This window comes from Phyllosticta citriasiana (assembly GCF_038021145.1).
Source record: "Phyllosticta citriasiana strain CBS 120426 chromosome Unknown IWZ02scaffold_3, whole genome shotgun sequence".
In the NCBI taxonomy this organism is placed as follows: Eukaryota; Fungi; Ascomycota; class Dothideomycetes; order Botryosphaeriales; family Phyllostictaceae; genus Phyllosticta; species Phyllosticta citriasiana.
Genome location: NW_027117280.1, coordinates 2,167,222 through 2,190,298, shown reverse-complemented (window position 1 = coordinate 2,190,298; position 23,077 = coordinate 2,167,222). Strand labels below are relative to the sequence as shown.

The following is a 23,077-nucleotide window of genomic DNA, read 5'->3' as shown; positions in this document are numbered from 1 at the left end:
GAAGCATGTATATGACCTGCCGCGAAGGAAAAGGTTCTAAACGTCCTTCGCGAAGCTTGAGAGCGTTGCTAACAATCCCCTGCGACCCAAAAATGCTGACGGTGACTTCCGCATTCAGAGATACCAAGCAGTATGCGGCTGTCTTTCGGGGTGTCTGTTGACTTCGATAGGAAAAATGCTCAAAAGAGGGGCTGTCTACTGCACTCGTCTAATTCCTCTATGCCCTGCACCTCATTCAGTGAACCAAGTCTAAAGGAAAAGACTGCCGCAAGCCTAGATACATGCCTCATCGAACAAACTGTTGCCGAAGGCCTTTCAACCGAATGCTCCCAGTCACTGGTCCGTCCGTAGGGCTGTGTGATCACTCAGTCGTTTTTGTGTGCGGGATACATGACTTCAATCGACATTGACAGGTACAATTATGAGCGCTACAGCCTCCGCAAAGGTCATTCACCAACATCTGGACGCCAAGATTTCCGAATTTGATACTTCTTTCCTCCACAAGGTCGGCAAGCGCACGAACAAAATGAGCCCTCCTCAAACCCCTCCTCACCTCTTCCGATCATCAACTCTCCACTCCATTACATCCTCCACTTTGACTACGCGCCTCACAAACCACCAGAACAATGAAGCCTGGCTTCTGCTGGATCATCCTTTGAATCCTCTGCTCACACGTTTCGCCGATCCTTTCTTGCCTGTCAAAAGCGCCGCCTTGGGGTCTGCTCCCTTTTATCCTTCACTTTAGCTTCGTGCTTAACACAGCGCTCACATCCAAGGTAGCAATGTGTCCATCAGACCATGCCTTGAACCTTTTGCTTAAGCTCTTCACAGATCTCTTATGGGCTTTTTACAGCAACGCTTCGCGATCCTCGAGCTTCACTTCACCAGAGGAGCTCTCACACGCGCGTCAGACTGCTGCTGAAGTAGTGTGCCAGCGCCCACCGACTGCAGTCAACAGCCTCCTCAGATCTCACTCAGACCCTCCAGTTCATGCCGCGTGCTTCGCGGACCGATACCCAGTAGTACTCTCCAGCTCCTCAGAAGTACAAAACGCGTGGTAGACTGCCCTCTAAGAGGCCTACATTAAGCGCCTCTCCCTTCGGTCCAAACGCTCTTTTATACACTCCACTCCAGTTATTAAGCTCCTCAGACACGGAAACGCGGCTTCAGACTACTCTCCCAGAGGCCTATATTAAGCCACTCTCCCTTTGGTACAGACGCTCTTCATCAGCTACCGAGCTCCTCGGAAACGAAAACACGGCTTCAAGCTCCCTGCTGAAGGTCTATGTAAGCGCCTCTCCCTTTGGTACAAACGCTCTACTCTACACTCCACTCCAGCCACTAAACTCCTCTCTGGTAAGCCTCAAACCAGTGCCTCCTTTGGGCTCTTGTTCAATCGCCTCCCTTCTGGGTCGCAAATCATCTTCCTCTCATCGTACTCCATTTTTCTTCATCTGCTGATCCTGAACGGCAGCACTCCAGATCCACCTACGAGTCCATCCCAAAGCCACCTCTACTTTACACGACGCATATCCAGCACCATGTCTTTGCCCTCCACGCCCACGAAAGCTTCGGACGCAAAGACAAGTTTGCCAGCGGGATCCAGCACCGTCGGCTCTACACGACGCATATCCAGTACCATGTCTTTGCCTTCCACTCCCACGCAGGCTTCGAGCGCCAACACAAATTCGCCAGCGGGATCCAGCATGATTTTTACTCCTTCTCCGGCATCAAAAAACGACCCAGCTACCAAGAAGCGTGAGCGTCTCAACAAGGCTTTGAAGGCGAATCCAATTGGCGCATCCGTCCTTGATCTCGACAAAATCATTCAAAGCGTTCCCCAGACCGTGATTACCTCAACATTGGTGCTGAATATCGTCAAAAGATAATTCGACCTCCGAAAAATCAAGATAGCAGTGGTTCCAGCGGCGACAACGCGTTGACACCCAAGAATGTTGCCGGCTGGATCGCCGAGTTCATCAAACATCGCGATGTTCTTCGGGGTTCGAAAGACGGGAACTTTAACATCAACATGAAGGACATCAAGTGGTTTCTTGGAAAGGCGGAATTTGGCCATGTCATCAGGAAGCTATTCGATGACGAAAGCGCAAAGATCCCCTTGCCCAAGCTTCCACCACCATACCTGCCCGCGGACAAGGCATTGATCTACTTCAAAGATGAGACGAGCTTGGGCGATGTGCGAAGAAATCATACAAGGTGGGCACCTCTCAACGTCCTCTTTGTTGTCTACCGGATCCTGGGACTGCTTCCTTCTCGCTGCGTAACGGGTGCTGGTTCGCCAGATTTCAAAAATGCGCCAAAGATTCTCGGTCTTCATCCAGAGGACTGGACAAGAGGCCTTTGTCTACTCAAATTCGCCATCAAAGACTTGAAGCGAGATGCGTCGCAGAAGTCCGGCCAGCCTACGACCCCAAAGTTTTTCACTTCCGAAGACAAAGTAGCTAGCACATCCACCTCCCTCATGATGATTCCCTCGGAAGACGAGCTGCGTCTCCGCTTTGATCTGGATGATGCCTGGATGAATAAAGAGATAGAAATGCCTACTCACGCCAGGACGGATGAAGAGAGAGACAAGTTCCAGGAAAAGGCCGTCAAAGCCATGCAGACGGCAATGAAGTCACTCCAGTCTAGCATCAAAGTTGCAGATAACCAAAGGAGGCACTTTCTCCGCGCACTATACGAGACATTTGGTTGTGAGGGAATTCGATACCCGGAACACAAACCGGGAGAGGGTCCACTGGCTTATTTTGATCGTCCAGAAGAGCAGAATGCCGCTGAAGCGGATAAGCGCTTTTACAAGACGCAGGCGAATCTCAACAAGACGAGCGCAAAACCGCGCACTATTGAAGAGGCCTGCACTGCCTTGGGACTTGTCCCTGGAGCCAACCGTTGGTCTCTCAAAAACAGCAAGCGAATCCTCAAGTCACACCAAGTGCTTTCTTTGGATTGGGCCTTGCAAATGATCACCACGCTCGGTTTCGCGTACATCAGCAGTGATGTTGGACTGGGCAAGACAACAGTGGCGGCTGCACTGATTCTGAAGCTGCTCGAAAACAGAACAGCTGATCGAGTTGACCTGACGAGGGGATCTCGCCCAACCTACAAGCCAACTCTCATCCTCATCCCTCGAGATGGCATGCTCTCGTTGTTTGAGGATCTGACGGCTTTCCCCGACATTACGGCTCACCAGTGGTACGGACAGCCGGGGAACGCCATTGCCGATCATGCCATTGGGACCTCGGTCGAAAAATTGATCGGGAAGCTGAACAGCTTTGACAAGTATGATCCAGTGACCGCGCGTCAGGTTGTGGTGACCACATACACCAAGTTCCGAACAATGGCCACGTACATTGACAAAAGTGCCAAGGGCTAGGGCAAGGCCGTTGATGTGCAACCGCATGCGGACGAGCCAGACGAAGATGCAGAGGATGAGGAGGAAACAGAGGAGTATGAGGGCAAATACCAGAACCTCGTGTGTCATGTCAAGGGACGCTTCGGGATCGTGGTCCTCGATCAAGCGCATAAAGCGAAGAATCCTCTCACTCGGACCCACGTGTCAATAAGCAGGACTTACCCGGATCAGTTGCTTGGTCTTACGTCCACCCCAACCATGCAATCGCCAGCGGATCTCCTAGGGTTCATCAAGCTCGCATGGCAAGTGGCAGCGTCCCGGGAGCTTGTTAGTGATATCGGCGTTCGTCCAAGCCGAAATTCCTACAACCTTTTGGCCGAAAGACTTGAGAATGCATCGATCAGGGACTGGCCGGAGTTGCTTCCGCTTCTGCATCCCGCGTCTTTCAAAGCGCATCTCGGATACTCAATCTCGCACGAGAAATTGGTGACTTCTGTTGAGCATGCGCAGCAGATTGTGAGGCCGATCATGCGCTTTTGCTTCCTCCGTTTCTACGAGGGACAGGACTTGAGTGCATTTGGACTCAACGAAGTTGTCGGGGGAGAGATTCCTCGGTACAAGCCCCTCGTCATGGAGTTTCAATACGACAGTTACCAGCAGAGAAAGCACGACAAAGCGTTCAAGCTCCTCATGCAAGACCGCGTTATCGGTTCCAATGACCCTTTCTATGTCGGCTGGAATGATCACGGCCATATCAATCCAGGGGTACACAAGGAGCTGGTGCAATTGGCATCGAACTGTTACTCGGGCAAGATTGTGAAGAAGCTGGGATGTATCAGTGCAGATGACGTCCACGATCTGAAGAACAGTCTGGATGGTGGATTTAGATTCCTCCAGCAGGCGATCGCCGGGAGGTTCTCCATCTACGACGACAGAGAAAAGAGGGCAGAATTCATTGCGGGCTTTCATCCTAAATGGGGTTACCTCGCCGGAGTGTTGAATGAGGTACATTTCTTTCTATCAAGTTTGCAGAAACAGTCCGCTAACATCAGTCCAGGTTCTATGTGAGCGAAAAGGCAAGCTGCTGGTCTTCGTGTCTGCGCCCTTTACGCACCAGATTCTCGATACGTTCTCGCAATGTCTTGGCATTCAATACGTATCTATCAATTCTTCTGTCGAAATGCACAATCGAGACAAGGCATACGAAGCCTTCAACGACCCGGAGAATCCGACGCGTGTCATGACCGTGAACACCAACCTGGGATGCGGTGCTTTCGAGGCGCAGCGCGCTTGCCATGTTACAGTCCTTCTCGACTTTCCTGCCACCTCTTCGCCCCGTCTCCTCGACCAACTGATCAGGCGCACTTGGCGCATGGACCAGAAGCATTCGCCCATCTTCATCATCATTGCCACCCTGGCATCCTATGACCACATCAAGCAGGGCGACTTTTTCCTCAAGGCAATCGTACAGGCGGCCATTCTAGGAAACATCCCGACAAGGCTCGAGTTGGTCGTCGACGATGCGGCGGAGCATTTAGAAGATGCAGCGGAAAATCGAGAGGATGCAGCTGAACATCGAGAGGATGCAACAGAGAATCGAGAAGATGCGGCAGAGAATCAACAGGATGCGGCAGCAGCGCAGGCAGAAGGAAACGCCGATGCAGGTGACGATGTGCGCAAAGACCACAAGGCTTTTCTCACAAGGGCGATGCGCCTCGTCATTGGAGCATACGGCCTTTCGTCGTCGCGCCTGGGCTCGGACAGGGCGAGCTGCGAGCTCCTGCTTGCTCAGCAGCGCGAGCACCCCAATCTAACGCGGGCTGATTCGGTCATCGAGCCTGAAGTTGAAGAAGCAGCTGGTCGGTCGTCAAATAACCCTCTTGTTGTGGATGACGATGACGACAGCGACATGTCGAGCGGCGAGCAGCAGGATGCTAAGGAGGATCCGGGCGAGGGACCGTCGACAGCATCCGCGAGAGGCAAACGGGCTGCAAGCACCGAGCTTGACAATCCGGCCAAGAGGAGGGCGATGGGGGATGAAGCCTCCTCGAGTGGATGAGCCAGTGGTTCATGGGGTCGAATTTCTTTGGACGAGCGGAACAAGAGAGGTCCCAGTGGGAAGTGGTTTCTTGAAAGTTGATTGCATTTGGGCTCTTGGTTGCGGTGTTTTAGATTTATGGTAGGGCCTAGAAAAGTTGGTTAGCACATGGCAGGTTTTGACTTTGGCTTTGGTTCTTGCAAATGACCTGCCATCTCAATTTGATGGCACATTGTCAAAAGTTTGATGGCATTTGGGGGGACATTGGTTTTTTTCTTGCTTCCTTGAAGTCAAACCAGGTGCCGACATCAACATGTATTAGAATGGTCCGGCGATAATGCTCAGAGTTATGTTGAAGTGAACGGCGCTGACGACGAAGATTAGGGAAGCGGTGATCTTAACGGCAGCGAGGCAAGAGACTGACAGAGCCTACCAAGGTCTTTTGTAAAGTAATTCGAAGCACCAATGCGCTACTTACATAGTTCTGTGACCGCCCACAGCTTGACGTCAGCGCTCATCGCTTTGGGTGGTAGTTTTCGGTACCCAAACATCTCTTGCCCTCGCGGTGCCTTCAAAATATCACCTCCCGCACGCACTCCATCCTTGTGCAACCTCTCCTCTCCACCCACATTCCCTCGCCGGGAAACACCAATAACATCATGTCGGCCAACAATCAATCCAATGGCCGACCAAACGGCGAACCAGATTCCCGCGTTCACCTCGGCGAGCGTAAGCTTCTGAAGGTAAGCTCATCTCGCCTCCAATCACGACCGAATTTCACAAACAGTCCACAGATTCTTGATGAGCTCGTTGAACTCAAAGAGTTGGACGTTGAAGTGCACGAGAAGCACAACATCCCATGGGCCAGCGCTACCATCAACTTCCGCCGAATTTCCGTCCGACTGCCCGGCAGGTTACAGTTGGCCATGTGGTATTGCTGCTCTCACCTTGACCTGGGCCCAAATTCTTACCAAAAGCAGATGAAGCAGCTTTGGGAGAGGCTTTTGGTCAAGGCCAAGCTCATCGTCCGAGTCTTTGGCACGCCCGGCGTCGACATGATTCACGCGGCTCTGATGTTGCCGGAAGCTTTGATGTCGAAGAATGCAGAGACCCGCAGCAGTGAAGAGCACTTGAAATCACTTTGGACGAGGATGGCGGCTCGCGTATACATCCCCCAGCCCCCACCCCCCAAAGAGCAATGAACCTTGCTGACGACTCGAAGGTGGAGAATGCCTCAACCATCGAAGTCAAGCACTGGACGAACATGATCGCTGGTGACGTACAAGTAGATGAGGAAGAAGAAATTGACAAAGTCGCCGGTCTCATCGTTGCACAGGTAACATTGCTTTCTACAGTTTCATTTACGTCCCTTACAAGGCAACAGGTTCTTACGAACACCCTCGACGACGTCCAAATCCGTGCCCTCTCAGCTCAGTCTTTTGATGAGATCGCTAGCAAGGCCAGCAAACTTTTGCAAATGATTCATGAAACTTGCTAACTAAACACAGATCAAGGAGACTTTCTGTCCCTTGGTCCATGCCAAGGCCAACGCTATGCCCCACCTGTCTCTTCGAACCATTATCAGGTAAGTCAACAAGATGCGAGCTGTTGTCACCGTGACCATTAAAAACAAGCTTATTTCCTTCACCCTTTCGGACTTCTTCCTCAAAGCTCTGGTAACGTCGACTACCAGCGGATGAGCGGCATACACGGCGGTGTCGCTAGGGGTGAAGGAGGCGCAGAAGGAGAATGGACAGGAGGGGTTGAAAAAAGAGCTGGATATTCGCCATCTTGGTTCTGGTTCCCACACACATAGGTGCAGTCTTGGTTTAATGGGAGGTCATCGCGAGGAGTATTCGAGCACGAGTCTGAGCCAGGTCGCGACTGCATGTACCATTGAGAGCTTTTACTTTTTACACCATGCCACGTTCTTCGTAGACTGGACATGAGAACAGCTTCATGAGAAGTCTGGGTTAGGTAGCAGCAGAATGAGCGTGGACTGAAGTTGCAGTCGAATCATGGCCAGTGAAAACAAACGGCAAATGTGGAAATCATCATGTACGGAGGCGTACCGTAGTGACCGAGGCTCGTTGCCAAAAGACGTTGCACACACAAGAATGGATTTTTCCGCGAACTGGGCCTTGAATGCTACTTTTTGCTGTCTTTTATAGACGCTTGAAATGCTTCTGAGTACTTTAGTGTTATAGGACTTGGTTACTCCATACAGATTATCTGTTTGCGTGTTGGAATGCTTCCAATCCGCGCTCAACTGCGCACCCAACTTACGCAAGATGATTTAGGGACTAAGATTCCAGGGAAGGATAGAATCAGCTGCAAATTTCAAGTAGTATGCGGCTGTCTTGGGGTTTATATGTCGACTGTATTTGGAGCGGTGCTTAAAAGGGACGCTGTCGAATGAATTCAAGGGAATGGAAGAGATTTTGAACTTACCGTGTTGAAGTCGTCGTTCGTTGAATCTTCGTCGCTGCGCTGGCGCTCCAGAGAGATTGGAGTGATGTAAAAGAAGAACGTTTTGTCTAGAAGAGTGGGAAGCTTTTATACTGCCACTGTCTACAAAATGCCAACTTATCAGAAGTGCGTCAGCTGGCGCAGTAACAGCAGGTGTGTCTTTGGACAATGGAACATAGATGTGACTCATAGGAGAGACACTTACTGGAGTAACAAGATCAGGCGTCTCTTAGTTAAGGTAAAGCTTTCGGTACGAGGAAAAGGCTCTTCACAAACGTGAAAGATGAATTGACCGACTGAGGAATGCTCCTTGGAGGGTGACATTAGAGAATTTTCTTAAATTCCTTCCTCACATTTCTGTAGCTTTGGTGTTTGCTTCACCAGCGCTGGGAGAATCCAATGGCATGTCGTCAAGAAACCTGATCAGGGTCTTGTCGGCGATAATTGTGCACAGGAGCTTCCGGGGGCTGGACAAAATCTTTGAGAGCAAGCCGCTTCCTCAACACCCTTATTTTCGCCCGTCGATGGACTCGCATGCCGATTTGCCGAACGGTGGATTAAATCCTGTCGGCAAATCTCTTTTCGAGGTCGAAATCCCATATCTCGAGTGGCTTAATTCGGCCAACCTGCACACCGATCTTGTCAACCACGATGTTCATGATGCGACCGGCAAGAGCCTGTCTGAGGCTTTCGCGTCTAGAGGTGTTATCCACGCGCTGTTCGCTGAGGATATGTTACCTGCCTTGACGGTGGGCACGATTGAGGAGAAATTTTTAGAAGAAGTGTGAGACTGACCCCCGGGCGCCGTTCTGAAAGGGTCTTGACTCAAAGGATAAGAAACACATCTAAATGGGCAAGGCTACCAAAAATGCGGATAGACCCATGCTTGATATGCCCTCGCAAGTGGTATTCCCCGGTTTCCATCCATACCACACCATCCAAGGCTACGGCACTGTTGAGAAGATCGATCTGGATGGTGTTTGTGTCCAGCCGATTAAATCATCGGCACACCTGATGACCGTGCACAACAGCGAAGGTCACCAGTATTCGCGTACCTTGTCCATGACGCTAGCACCTATCGTCTCAATGAGGGCGATTCGCTCAAGATCACCTTCGAACCCGAGGAGTGCGAAGGGGACGAGGACGATGACGACGAGGGCCACAACGATGGTCACAGCTCCCACTCCAATGACGACGACGACCAGCATAACGGTCACAGCTTCTTGTTAGGCAAAACCGCAAGGGAAGTGTAATCTGATTGCCAAATAGCATGCTCCTTTTTCTCGACGTCTTCTGGCGCCATGTCGTGTTGGTCAACCGCTCCATCTGTGTCTGAGTCTGAGTCTGAGTCAGAGGTGGGCTCCCACTCGCTGCCTGAGTCTGCCTGTCCAGTAAGTTGAAATTCCTTGCCCTTCTCGGCGTCTTTGTCGGTAACAAAGTCGCGAGCGATCGCCGCAGTCGTCTTGGTGGCATTCTCAGCTGCAGGAGTTTCTGACCGGTGCCTGAGAGAGAAGTGCACTTGTCGGATTAATCGGGAGAAGCCTTCGACAACAAGGCCACACATCAGGCGAGGACTTTTGTCTTCAAAGAAGCTCCCAGAAAGACAGACTGATTGCAACGCGGCCTTGAGCTTGCATGAGCCGAAAAATGCTTCATATCCGCACAAGACATCGTTCTCGAGGAAGGTCTTGATCTTGGGCTCATCGGCGTAGGGCCCCTCGTTGAGAGGGGAAACGACGGTGGGAAACGGTACATTGGTGACGTTGGTGACGTTGGTGACAAATCCATTGCCCTTGAGCGATTGCTGCACTCACACGGCTTGAACTTTGAATGCTGGCGATTTGCACGATTTGAACCTTTCCGTGAAGACCGCGATGAGAAGTGGGCCGCTGAGGACACAAGGAAGATGAATGAATCACTTCTTGACCTCCAGTTGCTTTGCCTCCTTTGTGTCTTTCAGGTTCAAGTAGCCGGCAAGTAACGAAGCGTTGCTGTGGATGCCGTTTCGGCCGGGGAGCATTCAAGCGCAAGGAGGAAATTCACGGATATTTGGGAATCGTGAAACGTAGCCGCAAGGCTCCGCGGCGGGGAAATGTGACCTTGCCTGCCAAGTTGCACAGTATGTCGGATCCTCTCCATAGCCATGCTATCGACCGGTCGGATGCGCCTCGTTTGCGTGATCGGATTCACCATTTTCGCCGCGTCTAGAATGTGGGAATGCTGGCGATGCGAGTGGGCGAAAGAGGATGCCGCGACACAGGATGTGAGTAGGCCACGAAGTTTGCAAGTTCGTTGAAAGGTAGCTTGTAAGGTGGCTGATTTGGTGGCTGTTGGGTCGGGGGTTCACGCGTCGACGCGTCGACCGTTCCGTCAATGCTGCCAGCAAGGCGCTAAGCCAAATGGGGAAACCTAATCACAACCTCATCCAGGGAGCATTATATTCAAGGAGCAGAACCACCGGTTGCAGTAAACAAGCAATGCTTCTTATTGGCTTAAACTATTCCTGACGAGAGACTAGCTTACGTAAAAAGTACAAAATTACAAATCAGACAGGCTGTTTAAAATAACACCGTCACCCTCATTCACCTTCCCCTTGCCATACTGCCAAGAAAGATCAAGGAAACATTATCAACACGACTCCAATTTTAATCCCACGTACCTCTTTCAATCGTAAACACTCGCCAAAAGATCACTCTCATGCTACTCGCCGTTGCGCTGTCGGCACATCTACCAGGACATAAGTGCTCGTAGTTGGATGACCGAACAGACCACCCCCGACTGTTGTGGTGACTGTGAGAGTCCTGGAAACTGAACCAGAAGTGCTAGTGTGCGTGCTCAAATGCGTCGGGACGTCGACAATGACGTACGTGCTGACAGTGCCTCCTATTCCCAAGAGACCTCCGTACGTTGTACTGGCGAGTCGCGTGTATCCAGTGAGGCCACCCGTGGTAGTCGAGGTCGAGTAGACTGGTCCAGAAGGCGTACAAGTCTTAATGTTGTTGTTGACGCACTGAAGGACCTCGGCTCCCGTATTGCTGTGCAGTACGTCGGGGATGAAACAGTAAGCGGCAGATCCCAGACCGTAGACTCCCAAGGCAGTTTGGCAAAGGGCAGCGGAAGCGTGGTCGATCAGGCCACCAAACCCAAAACTGGTGAAGTTTTGGCACACGCTTGGAAGCACTGAGACGCAGTTGTCACACATTGGAACGTGGCTGGTCAAGCAAGAGTCGAAATCGCTGCCCGTGAACATGCTCAGAATTGACGAAGTGAAACAAACGGCTGCGTCGTAAACGCCGAAAACACCCAGGGCAGTTTGACAAGCTGTGGTATCGACTGTATGGAACAAAGAGTCGAATAAGCCTGCGTTGCCGTGGCCCTGAGACCCGCATTCGTCTGGAAGCGAGGTCACACAGGCGGTTGCCGTTGCAGTCCCACAAGCTGTTGTCGTGGTGCTCGTAAGAATCGATGTCGGAGTTCCCGCGTGGGAACAGATCGGGAGGCTGTCGTCCAAACAGTTGATGAAATCGATACCCGAGAACGAATTCAATGTGCGGTCCAAGAAGCAGGATCCACCAGCTCCGCGGCCGTACAAGCCCAAAGCGAATTGACATGTCTCTGCAACGACGCCGCTCAGTGCGCCCTCGGCTAAGCTCGTCAAGTTTGTGCAGGAGGCAGGGATATTGAGGAAGCAGGACGGACACATTGGTATGTGCCCAAACAAGCAAGAATAAAAGTCTTGGCCCGTGAAGAGGGAGAGAATATCAGAGACGAAGCATGTGGCGCCATTGACTGTGCCGAGGGTTCCTAAGGCGGCTTGACACGCGACCAGGTCAATTGTGTCTCCGACGTGACTAAAAATATTGGAAGTTTCCGTCCTTGGCTGGCAGGCTGCCGGAAGCTGATCAAAGTAAAGGCACGTCGGCGCCGCGGCCACGTTCGTTGGTAGACAGGCGCTTGGGGTCTCGATGATCACCGTCTCGACATTTGCGCCCCCAGATTCGGGTGTCAGAGTCGTTGTCAAGGTCCTCGATTGGCTGTAAGGGAAAGTCAATGTGACCGTAGCCGTGGGCCCTGTCGCGCTTGATGTAGGCTGGCTCGTTGGTGTCTGGACCAAAATCGTAACCACCGTAGCGCTGAGGGCGGTAGGATAGGACGAAGTGGCCGTCAAGGACCCGCCGTACCCACTTGTCAGATAGACTGTGGACGTGGTGGGTGTCGTTGTAGGCGTGGCTATGACGACGGTGATTAAAGTGTCTCCGGCAGAGAGAGCATCGATGGTCGTAGTAAGCGTGTTGTACCCGCTCCAGGGTCGAGTTACCGTCGTCGTGTACGTCGTCGGCTGCGCTGTGGGGGTGTTCAAAACAATAGTTACTACGTGATCGCCCGTTGCGACAGGCTGGATCGTTTGGGTCGAGGTTGTGTACCCCGAGTACCCGCTCGTCAAGTAGATGGTGTTGGTCGCAAAAGTTGGGGTACCGACGACAATCGTAACCACAGGAGATCCGGTGGGATTTGGCGTCAAAGTTGTCGTCGTCGGGAAACTCCCTCCGAAAGGTATCGTCCGGGTCGTGGTGCTGAAGAGCGTCGGAGTTTCTATAAGCGCTGTCTCTATCCGTGGGCCAGTAAAGCCCGGCCCGACGGTCCGCGTAGTCTCTGTAGACCCCTCCCACCCAATTGTGCGGGTCGTCGTGGTCGTCGCCGACGGAATTTCGACGACGACAGTCACAATTTGTGGCTCAGCTGGCGCAGTTGGGTACAAAGTCGTAGTAGCTGGACTGAGGACTTGGTTATGCGTCGTTTGAGTGACGGTGGCCGTCGCCTGGGGCGTTAGGATCAAGACTGATATTTCCTGGGCGCCATTCGAAGCAGGAATAAGCGTGGTCGTGGATGGGGTCGTGCTGAAGTAGCCAGAAGTAATGGTGACCGTCGGCAAGTTTGTGAACATCGCGGGATCAGGAGTTTCTATCAGAACCGTGGCTTCCTGGTCCCCGGAGGAATCTGGCTGGAAGGTTTGCGTGGTGGGGGTGTATCCGGCGTAACCGCTTGTTAGAGTGGTGGTTTGCAGGGGGACGGAGTACGTTGGGGTTTGGATTAGGACGGTGACCACACTTGCTCCGCCCAAAGCTGCTACGAGAGTGATGGTCCTGGTTTGGCTTCCGGTGTAAGGGAGAACCTGGGTGGTAGTCGTAGGCCCAAAATCGGCCGCCGTCGGCGAAAAGTTGATGACTGTGAGAATTTGCTCTCCCGTTGGATCCGGAAGCTGGGTTGTCCATGATCCGCGGAATGCAACAATTCCGGAGGTAATGGTAGTAGTAGCTGAAAAAGATGGTGTGGCTGCTATGACTGTAACTTGCGTCTCCCCATCGCTCGCCGGGAACAGGGTCGTGTAGGAGTTGGAAATGCCGGCATAGCCCGAGTATAGGGTTGTGGTGGGCACTGGGATTTGCTGAATGACGGAAACTATGCCGTCGGAGCCTGGCGGGTACGTCGTGGCCGAAGAGGTCGAGTCTGACCAAATGGAGGTGATGTAGCTGGTCAAGAACGGAGAATCATAAATGACCGAGACCACGCCGTCGGGACCTGGCGGCAAAGTCGCGAGAGAGGGAGTGGCCCCGACGTAAAAAGAGGTGAGCGTAGTCGTCCTCAAGGGCGCGTCGTAAATCACAGAGACCACTCCGTCGGGGCCTGGGGGCAAAGTTAGGAAGGATGGAGTTGCTCCGGCATAGAAAGATGTTCGGGTCGTTGTTGTGAGCGGCAGATCATAAATGACAGAGATCAATCCGTCGGGCCCAGGCGCCAGAGTTGAAAGGGATGGCGTGGATCCCGCGTAAAAAGAAGTCCGGGTCGTCGTGGAAAATGGCAACTCTTGTACCACAGACACGACGTTGTCTGGCCCGGCCGGATAAGTTGTGAGCGCGGGTGTGGCATTAGAATAAAATGATGTGACGGTAGTCGTCCGCGCAAAAGGGGTCTCATAAATGACCGTGATGTCGTCTCCCTCGTTAGCTGGAGGCAGCGTGGTCGCGGTCGCGAAGGTCCCCGTCCAACCAGAAGTCAGAGTTGTCGTTTGGGGCTCTTCATCTACAGCTGCTGGATAGAAAATGTAGACTACGATTACGCCTGCACTATCGGGGGCGGCCGTACTTGTGGTGTAGTCTGTGCCATCTGTTTCCACGTACGAAGTGAAGTACACAGGGCGTCGGGTTCCTGCTTCAATGACCACAGTGACGTCCCCGTCGGATCCTGGTGGCAGCGTCGTGGTGGTCGTCCCGAAGCCGTTGAAGCTCGTTGTGCGTGTAACGGTAGATCCCCTGGCCAGGCTTGGAGATTGCACGACCTGCGTGACCACGCCATCAGGCCCTGGAGGGTACGTCAAAGTCGAAACGACTGTTCCTGGGTATTCGGAGTACAGAGTAGTGGTAGAAATGGGCGTTGGTGCAGGCGACTGGATTACTTCAGTGACCAATCCGTCGGGGCCAGGGGGTAAGGTCAAAGTGGAGAGCATGCTGCCGGAATATTGCGAGTACAGCGTGGTGGTAGACAGCGATACTGCAGGGGACTGTACTACCTCTGTGACCACACCATCTGGGCCGGCTGGGTACGTCAAGGTGGACAAGACGCTGCCAGAGTACTGCGAATACAGGGTAGTGGTGGAAAAGGGCGTCGGCGCAGGGGATTGGATTACTTCCGTGACCAAACCGTCGGGGCCGGGGGGATAGGTCAAAGTGGAGAGCGCGCTGCCGGAATATTGCGAGTACAGTGTAGTGGTAGAGAGAGAAGTCGAGGCGGGCGATCGTACCACCTCAGTAACCAGACCGTCGGGTCCAGCAGGGTAAGTCAGGGTCGTCAGAGAAGTCCCCGTATATTCGGAATAGAGGGTGGTCGTGGAAAGTGGCGCGGAAGCAGGGGATTGCACTAACTCTGTAACCACACCATCCGGGCCGGCTGGGTACGACAGAGTTGTCAAAACACTGCCCGAATATTGGGAATACAGAGTAGTAGTTGAAAAGAACGTTGGAGAAGGCGATTCGATAACCTCGGTAACCAAACCGTCTGGTCCAGCCGGATATGACAGGGTTCTCACGACGCTGCCCGAATATTGCGAATATAGAGTGGTCGTTGAAAAGAGAGTAGGGAACGGAGACTCCACTACTTCAGTAATCAGGCCATCCGGTCCTGGAGGGTATGTGAGCGTCGTCAGGGAGCTCCCGGAATATTGAGAGTATAGCGTGGTGGTGGAGTAGTCGGACTCCTCGGGGAATTCGATCAGCTCTGTAATCACACCATCTGGCCCGGCGGGCAGGGTCGACGTAAAGAGCACGCTGCCATCATATGTTCGCGTCACTCGCACCGTATTGTACGACGAAGGGGAGGGGAGCTCAATGACGCCAGTGGCTGTGCCATCGTCCCCTGTCGTGAAGATGGACGTCTGAGTGATGGAGCCCGAATAAAATTGTGTCACATAAGTAGTAGCCAGCGCGGTCGAGGCAGAGGGGACTGAGGTTGTGGGTGTCTGGATAACAAACGTCTGTATCCTATCGGATCCGAGAGGCAGGGAATTGGTGGTCAAAGTGCTACCCTCGTAACCAGAAGTCAAGTAAACTGTCGACAAAGGCGTCGGGGTCTCAATGAGGAACGTCTGAATCCTATCAGAACCAAGAGGGAATGAGCTCGTTGCAATAAGGCTGCCGCTGTAACCAGAGGTTAGGTAGACAGTTGAAATGGGCGTCGGGGCAGGGGTTTCAATAAGGTACGTCTGGATCCCGTCAGGGCCTAGAGGGAAAGAGCTCGTAGCAACAGCACTACCCCCGTATCCAGAAGTCAAGTAGACAGTTGAAATGGGCGAGATGGTGTTGCTCAGGCTCGGCCGGGTTGCAGGAACTTGCACGAGGAATGTCTGAACATCGTCAGACCCCAGAGGGAACGAGCTCGTCGCAACCACGTTGCCGCCGTACGTAGAAGTCAAAAAGACAGTCGAGATGAAACGCGACGGGAATCCTATGACCAAAGTTTGCACCCCGTCGGAGCCAACGGGCAGAGTAGAGGTATAGGGGGTTCCGGTGGGGAAGAAGGAAGTCAAGGTCGATGTGGTAACAGGGGGAAGCGGGGTGTAGATGTACACCGAGGTTAAGTCGCCGCTGGAAAGAGGTGACAAAGTCGCAGTTGAGCGCGTTGTGCCGTAATAACCCGTGAAGAATGTCGTCTCGTCGTACGCCAAGGAGCTCGAGGCCGACGTCGCAAAGGGCGTTTCGATCAAGATTGTATCTGGGTCCTCTAAAAACGACGCGAAAAGCGTTGTCGACGTTGGCGTCGACCCGCTATACCCGGAATACAGAGTCAGGGTGCTCCGCGTCGGGAAAGGGATTTCAATCACTAGGGTATCGGGCGAGTCCTCGTCCGTTGCGGAAATTGTGCTTGAGGAGGGTGTGCTTCCCGTGTAAAAAGATGTAATAGTGGTAGTGAATCCAGAAGCGGACGGGGTTTGTATGAGGACCGTGTCGGGCTCGTTGCTGGCCGTTGCATATATCGTCGTGGATGTAACGATGGATCCATCGTAACCAGCTGTCGATGTGATTGTCAAGGGCGCTGTCGACGTAGCGCCCGCTTCCGACGTCGGCACATAGAAAGGCGTTTCGACCAGGTACGTCGTCAGAGTGTCAGAGCCCGTAGGGAAGAGGCGCACGGTCTGGGTAGTTGAGCCATCGTAGGCGGCCGTCAGAGTTTGAGAGGCATATTGGCCGCCTGTAGGTGGGGGTGTGCTGGGAGTAGCGACAAAAGAAGGCCCGTCATCGATGAGGACCAAGTTTGTGGTAGATCCACAGCAATATCCTCTCGTGGAAACGCTGCTTGGTGACCCAAAGGGGGTTTCGATGACCACCGTGACAATTTGCAAGCCGTCGCTGGCTGGTGCGAGGGTCGTAGTCTGTTGCGCGGCGCCAGTCCAGCCCCGTGTGGTCGTCAGGGTGCTGAGCAATTCTTCTGACGTGTCTGTTGATATCAGGGACTCGGGATACGGCGTCTGGACGAGCAGCGTGTCTGGATCTGACGAGACGGATGCGAATATCGTAGAAGAAGTTGTACCGCTGCCTAAATAGCCTGATGTCAGAGTGACCGTCTGTCGCGAAGCACTGAACGGGATTTGCACGACCACTGTATCCGGCTCGTCCGGAGAAGAGGCAAAGATTGTGCTGGATGTGGGTGTGGCGCCATAATATAAGGAGGTGATGGTAGTCGTCTCGTCTGGCTCCTCTGAAGTGGGAGCTGGGCTCGATGGAAGTTCAATTAGCAACGTGTCCGGATCGCCACTCGCCGAGGCCAGAATTGTGGTGGATGTAGGGACGCTTCCCGAAAAGTAGGATGTGAGCGTGATTCTGTCTCGAGTGGCGGAGGCGATTGGGGAATATGTCGAGGGGAGCCCAATCAATAGCGTGTCCGGTTCGTCGTCGAGCGAAGCGAAAATGGTGCTGGATGTGGGGGTACTTCCCAGATACAAGGACGTGAGGGTGATTGTGCTTCGAGGGCTCGTAGTAGGAGGACCAGTCGTGAAAGGAATTTCGATCAGCAGAGTGTCTGGCGCGTCGCTGGCAGAGGCAGATAGAGTGCGCGAGGTAGGAGAAACTCCCGAATATAAAGATGTCAGGGTGACGGTGTTGCGAGCACTAGTGGATGGCGGGGCGCTCGAGAATGGCAATTCGATCAACAGCGTGTCCGGCGCATCGCTGGCAGAAGCGGCGAAAGTGCGCGAGGTCGGGCTTGTCCCAGAAAAGAAAGATGTCAGGGTTACGGTATTGCGAGGACTCGCGCCCAGAGAGCTTGAAAAGGGCAGCTGGATCAAAATCGTGTCGGGATCGCTGCTGTCTGAGGAGGCAAAAATTGTAGTTGAAGCGGGAGTTGCCGCAAAATAGAAAGAGGTGATGGTAGTGGTGAACCGAGCGCTCGTAGGGAGCGCAGTGCTCGGGAAAGGCAATTCAATCAATACCGTATCGGGCTCCTCGCGATTCGAGGCAAAAAGGGTAGTCGAAGTAGCACCCGGTCCCGAAAAATATGAGGTAAGGGTAACGGTGGCTTGCGCGCTGGTAGTAGCGGCACTTGAGAACGGTAGCTCAATCCAGACCGTGTCGGGACCCTCGCTGTTTGAGGCGAAAATTGTAGTCGCAGTAGCGCTTGGCCCCGAGAAATAAGAGGTCAAAGTGACAGTCTCCTGCTGGCTCGTGCTAGCAGTGCTTGGAAAGGGCAATTCAATCCATATCGTGTCCGGCTCGTCATCAATTGAGGCAAAAATTGTGGTCGAAGTGGGGGTCGCGCCGGAATAATAAGAGGTCAAAGTAATGGTTTCCTGAGTGATGGTCTCCTGAGCGCTCGTCCTGGTAGCGCTTGAATAGGGTAATTCAATCAACACTGTATCTGGATCTTCAACGGCAGAGGCAAAAATTGTCGTGGATGAAGGGATCGCGCCGGAATATAGAGAAGTCAACGTAAGGGTGCTCTGAGAGCGCGTCGGGTAAAGAGAACTTGGCACTTGCAAAAGGACCGTATCGGGATCATCAGTCGCGGAAGCGAAAAGAGTGGTCAAAGAGGCCGCCGTGCCCGAAAACAAGGAAGTTAGCGTGATAGTCGAGCGCGAATAGGAAGCTGGGTTGCTGCTACTGGTCGGCGCTCCGCTCATAGGAATCTGCAGCAGGACGGTATCAGGCTGCCCACTGGCGGAAGCAAACAAAGTCGTGAGGGCGGGAGTCAAGCCGGAAAAGAAAGAGGTGAGAGTTAGGGTGCTCCTTGTGGGCCCAGGGGTAGAGATGGATGGCAACTGAATCAAGACCGTGTCGGGATCGTCGCTCTCCGTTGCCGAAATGAATTGCGTCGTTGGCGTGCTGCCCGAATAGAAAGAAGTCAGAGTTTCTGTGCTTCGACCAGAAGCGGTCGAGGGCAATTGAATGAGCAAGGTATCAGGGCCAGTTCCAGAGGCAAAGAGGGTCAGAGATGTTGGCGTGCTACCCGTGTAATAGCTGGTCAGGGTTTCTGTGGCTCGCAAGGGCGTCGAAAAGGGCAATTCTACGAGAAGTGTGTCAGGGCCGCTGCCAGAAGCAGAGAGAGTCAGGGACGTGGGGGTGATTCCGGAAAAGTAAGACGTCAGAGTCAGGGTGCTTTGGGTCCGTGTGGTCAATGGCAACTCGACGAGAAGAGTGTCCGGGTTATCGTCTGTAGCGAAAAAGGTCTGGGACGTTGCGGTGCTCCCCAAATAGAAAGAGGTCAAAGTTCGAGTACTTCTTGTCGACGAAGCGGAGGGGAGTTGGATAAGGACTGTGTCCGGGCTGCTGTCCGTTGCAAAGAATGTGAGGGAAGTTGGAGTGGCTCCCGAAAAGTAGGAGGTCAATGTCTGTGTGCTCCTTGTGGGCGCACTGGACGGGAGCTGAATGAGGACAGTGTCAGGGCTGCTATCCGTGGCGAAGAGTGTGAGGGACGTCGGCGTGCTTCCCGAGTAGTAAGAAGTCAAAGTTTGCGTGCTTCTCGAGAAGAGGCTGGACGGCAATAGAATCAGCAAGGTGTCTGCACCACTGCCAGAAGCAAACAATGTCTGAGAAGTAGGAGTCGCTCCGCTATATAACGAAGTGAGCGTTTGCGTGCTCCTTGCGCCGCCGCTCGACGGAAGTTCAATGACCAGAGTATCGGGATCGCTGGGATCAGACGCAAAATACGTCATAGAGCTGGGTGTTGCGCCGCCGAAAAATGATGTCAAGGTCAAAGTGCTCCTTGTGGCTGAAGGGATGAGCGCGCTCGTCGCAGTAGAAGGCGCAGGAGGAAAGTAAAGAGCCGTCTGAGGCACGTGGAAGACTATGATCGTGGGGCCGCCCCGGATGCTCGGTTGAATAGTCACTGCGGTTGGCGTCGATCCCGCGTATGAAGTCGTCAGGCTAATAGTTCCAGAAGCAGAGGCCGTGATACTTCCTAGCAAAGCCGTCACGGGTACTTGCACCAGGAGCGTACTTTGGCCACCCGAGGAAGTAGGTAGAATAGTGGACGTGGTGGGAGTGGTGCCGCTGTATACCTGTGTGATAAGACGGGCGCCCGTGGTGGGCGGCGGAGAGGCAACTACCACTGTTGTCCGTCCGCCAGATTCACCTGGGAAGAAAGTAGAGGTGGTGGGAGTTGGGCCCACGTACGTCTGAAACAAAGTTGTGATGCCACCGCTTGCCAATGGAAGGCCAGCCTGGGGCGTTTGGATGAGGATCGTCGTCAAATCTCCAGTAGAAGTCGGAAGCAATGTGCTCGTGAGCGGGGCTGTCAAGAGCGCCGTGCCGGTGTATGCCAAGGTCAGATATATCACGCCCAAAGCAGACGGCGAGGCCGAAGGAACTTCAACTAGCAGAGTGTCGGGGTCTCCGCTGGCAGACGCATAAATTGTCGTGGATGTAGGAGTGCTGCCGCCGTACAATGAGGTCAAGTACAAAGTGCTTCTGCTCGCGGCTGGGGCTGGGAGTTGAACAAGCAAAGTATCAGGGTCCCCGCTCGCAGATGCATAGATGGTCGATGAGGTGGGTGTGCTGCCGCTGTAGAAAGAGGTCAAGTAGACGGTGCTCCTGCTTGTCGTTGGGAGCTGAACGAGTAAAGTATCAGGATCGCCGCTCGCAGAGCCGAAAATTGTTGTCGACGTGGGAACGCTGCCGCTAAAAAACGAGGTCAAAGTTTGCGTGCTACGTGCGCCAGAGGGAATCTCGACAAGAATCGTGTCGGGGTCTCCCGGAGCAGTAGCATACAAGGTGGTGGAGAATGGAGTGCTCCCGCCATATGACGTGATGGTGCGCGTTCCTGCGGCGCCCGAAGGCAATTGAACAAGCAGAGTATCCGGATCCCCACTGGCAGAGGCATAGATTGTCGTTGAAAGTGGCGTGATTCCTCCATATATGGTTGTGAGCGTACGCGTGCTACGTTCGGCGGTCGAGGGCAACCCAATAATCAAAGTATCGGGGTCTCCGGAGGCAGTCGCGAAGAGTGTGGATGAGGTTGGGGTACTGCCACCATACTGGGATGTCAAGGTGAGCGTGCTCCGTATCCCAGTCGATGGCAATTCAATGAGCACTGTATCAGGATCCCCGCTGACTGTTGCATAGAGAGTGTACGAAGTTGGTGAAGAGCCGGAAAAGAATGAGGTCAGGGTTACCCGAGTCGGAACTGTGGCACCAGATGAACTTGTTGCGTTGAAGGGCAATCCGACGACCAGAGTGTCAGGCTCGCCACTCACAGTCGCGCGCAACGTGTACGAAGTAAGCGTAAGCCCAGAAAAAAAAGAAGTGTACGTGACAAGGTTCTGCGATCCTGTAGGGGTTGGGAACTCGGAACCAGATGGTAGCTCCACGACCAAAGTATCAGGCTGGCCACTGACGGTCGCGCGCAACGTGTATGAAGTAGGCGTCAGTCCCGAATAGAAGGAAGTGGAAGTTACGAGGTTTTGCGTCTCAATGGGGAATGATACTCCGGCGTCAGAAGGAAGCTCGACAACCAGGGTGTCTGGCTGACCACTGACTGACGCGCTCAGGGTGTATGAAGTGGGCGTAGAGCCGAAATAAAAGGACGTGGAGGTTACCAAGTTTCGTGATGGGGTGCCTGACGAGAGCCCTGAAGCAAAAGGGAGTTCAACGACCAGGGTATCCGGCTGGCCGCTGATGGACGCACTACGAGTAAAAGAAGTCGGCGTGGCGCCGCCATAGAAAGATGTCAACGTCACAATGCTTGCTGTGCCAGAAGACACAGTTGGACTTTGTGAGGCAAAAGGCAGTTCGATGAGCAATGTGTCAGGATCTCCGCTGCGCGTGGCCGGCAATGTGGTGGAGGTAGGGGTGACGCCGGAATAGAAAGATGTAAGAGTGACCTGACTCTGGGTGGCGTTTGAGGGTAACTGGATGACGAGAGTGTCGGGGTCCCCGCTCACAGAAGCCGGTAGGGTAGTGGATGTCGCGACCCTGCCAGAATAGAAAGAAGTAAGTGTCAAAGTAGCCCCTCTAGAAGATCCGGCTGCTGAAGGCGAGGACTCAGGCAGAGGGGTGGGGGACGTAGGCGTCAATGGCGCCGTTTGGAAACCGGTGCTCGAAAGAAGGGTGGGTTCGGTGGCGGTCGTAGAAGCGCTGGCGGTTGCGGGTGTCAACAAATCCGACAGGATTTCCGATACTCTCGCAGCTGGGAGCCTCGAGCTCAGCGCCTCGATGGCTGAAATGATGCGTGCTTCAGCGGACGGTAGCGCGGATGGATCAACAGAGGTGAGCCCAAAGAGCTCGGACAAGATGCTTGAGGCTTCCGGGTCGTCAAGGTCTGCGAGATTGTAAAGTGCTCGAGCGAGCGGGCTGTTGAGCGTACGGCTTATTGAGGCAGTGCGTGGCGCAGTCAATGTTGCCAGATCTGACAAGACGGACGGTACTACCACGAAAGGCAAAGATGTCAAGACAGACTGGGCTTCAGAGCTGAGGGATGACATGGCCGAAATTGACGCGTCCGACGGGAGGGCGCTGATGGACGAGAGCGCAGACAAGAGGCTAGAAATCTCAGAGGAGGGGAAAGTTGCGCTCGGCGTGATGGGTGTCGATGCGTTTGCGGAGGGATTCAAATCTGACAAACTTGCAAACGAGGACGCGCTTGCGCTGGTTGACAAGTCGGCCGACGATGTTACGCCGAAGAAGCTTGAAAGAGACGCCAAGAACCCAGTGGAAGAGCCGCTCATCGACAGAGGCGCAGTCTGGGGACTTGAAGAGTTGGATTGTCCAAGGGTCAATCGGCTTGATGCTGTAGCGTTGAGCGGTGCACTGGAAAGATTTTCGGCGATGGTGGATGAAGCATTGTTGGCCGGAACTCCGCTGCTCGATGGAACTTGGGAGATTGGGGTCACTGTGGGCACAAACGAGGGCGTTTCCACAACTAGAGTACCAGATTGTTCTGTGCCTGTGGGCAAAAGGGTGATTGTCTGCCGTGAGGAGCCGTCGTACGCTGCTGTGAGAGTCTGCGAGGCTAGTGGTCCTGTGAACACCCCCGTCGTGATGGGGTAAATGACGAAGGAGGTTTCTGTGATACCCGGGTATGGGTTGATTGATAATGTGGTCGTGGCCGTGCCGCCAACATAAGGCCTGCTGGTGAGACGGGGAGGAGACGCGCTCGAAGCAGACGACGGCCTTTCAACAACGAGTGTGCCAAAATCACCAGACGCCGTCGGTAGC

At 53.6% G+C, this 23,077-nt stretch overlaps 3 protein-coding genes across 3 annotated transcripts; 2 read left to right on the top strand and 1 right to left on the bottom strand.

Moving 5' to 3' along the window:
• Positions 1 to 92: 92 nt before the first annotated feature.
• On the top strand, positions 93 to 5,432 carry IWZ02DRAFT_515108 (uncharacterized protein; the record flags this gene model as incomplete). Its single annotated transcript, XM_066770635.1, has 9 exons — positions 93 to 130; positions 171 to 343; positions 414 to 717; positions 746 to 997; positions 1,062 to 1,306; positions 1,339 to 1,865; positions 1,886 to 3,331; positions 3,395 to 4,378; positions 4,431 to 5,432. The coding sequence occupies 9 exons, from the start codon at positions 93 to 95 to the stop codon at positions 5,430 to 5,432; spliced, it is 4,971 nt and encodes a 1,656-aa protein (XP_066625599.1).
• A 638-nt stretch (positions 5,433 to 6,070) lies between these two features.
• IWZ02DRAFT_488531 (uncharacterized protein) lies at positions 6,071 to 8,668 on the top strand (the record flags this gene model as incomplete). Its single annotated transcript, XM_066769472.1, has 5 exons — positions 6,071 to 6,154; positions 6,206 to 6,574; positions 6,634 to 6,747; positions 6,920 to 6,996; positions 8,335 to 8,668. 5 exons carry the CDS (start codon positions 6,071 to 6,073, stop codon positions 8,666 to 8,668), a joined length of 978 nt encoding a protein of 325 aa, XP_066625598.1.
• Positions 8,669 to 9,093: 425 nt separating this feature from the next.
• Positions 9,094 to 9,900, bottom strand: IWZ02DRAFT_431100 (uncharacterized protein; the record flags this gene model as incomplete). The annotated part of the gene is made up of 3 exons (XM_066766134.1): positions 9,094 to 9,672; positions 9,695 to 9,769; positions 9,808 to 9,900. The coding sequence occupies 3 exons, from the start codon at positions 9,898 to 9,900 to the stop codon at positions 9,094 to 9,096; spliced, it is 747 nt and encodes a 248-aa protein (XP_066625597.1).
• Positions 9,901 to 23,077: the final 13,177 nt, after the last annotated feature.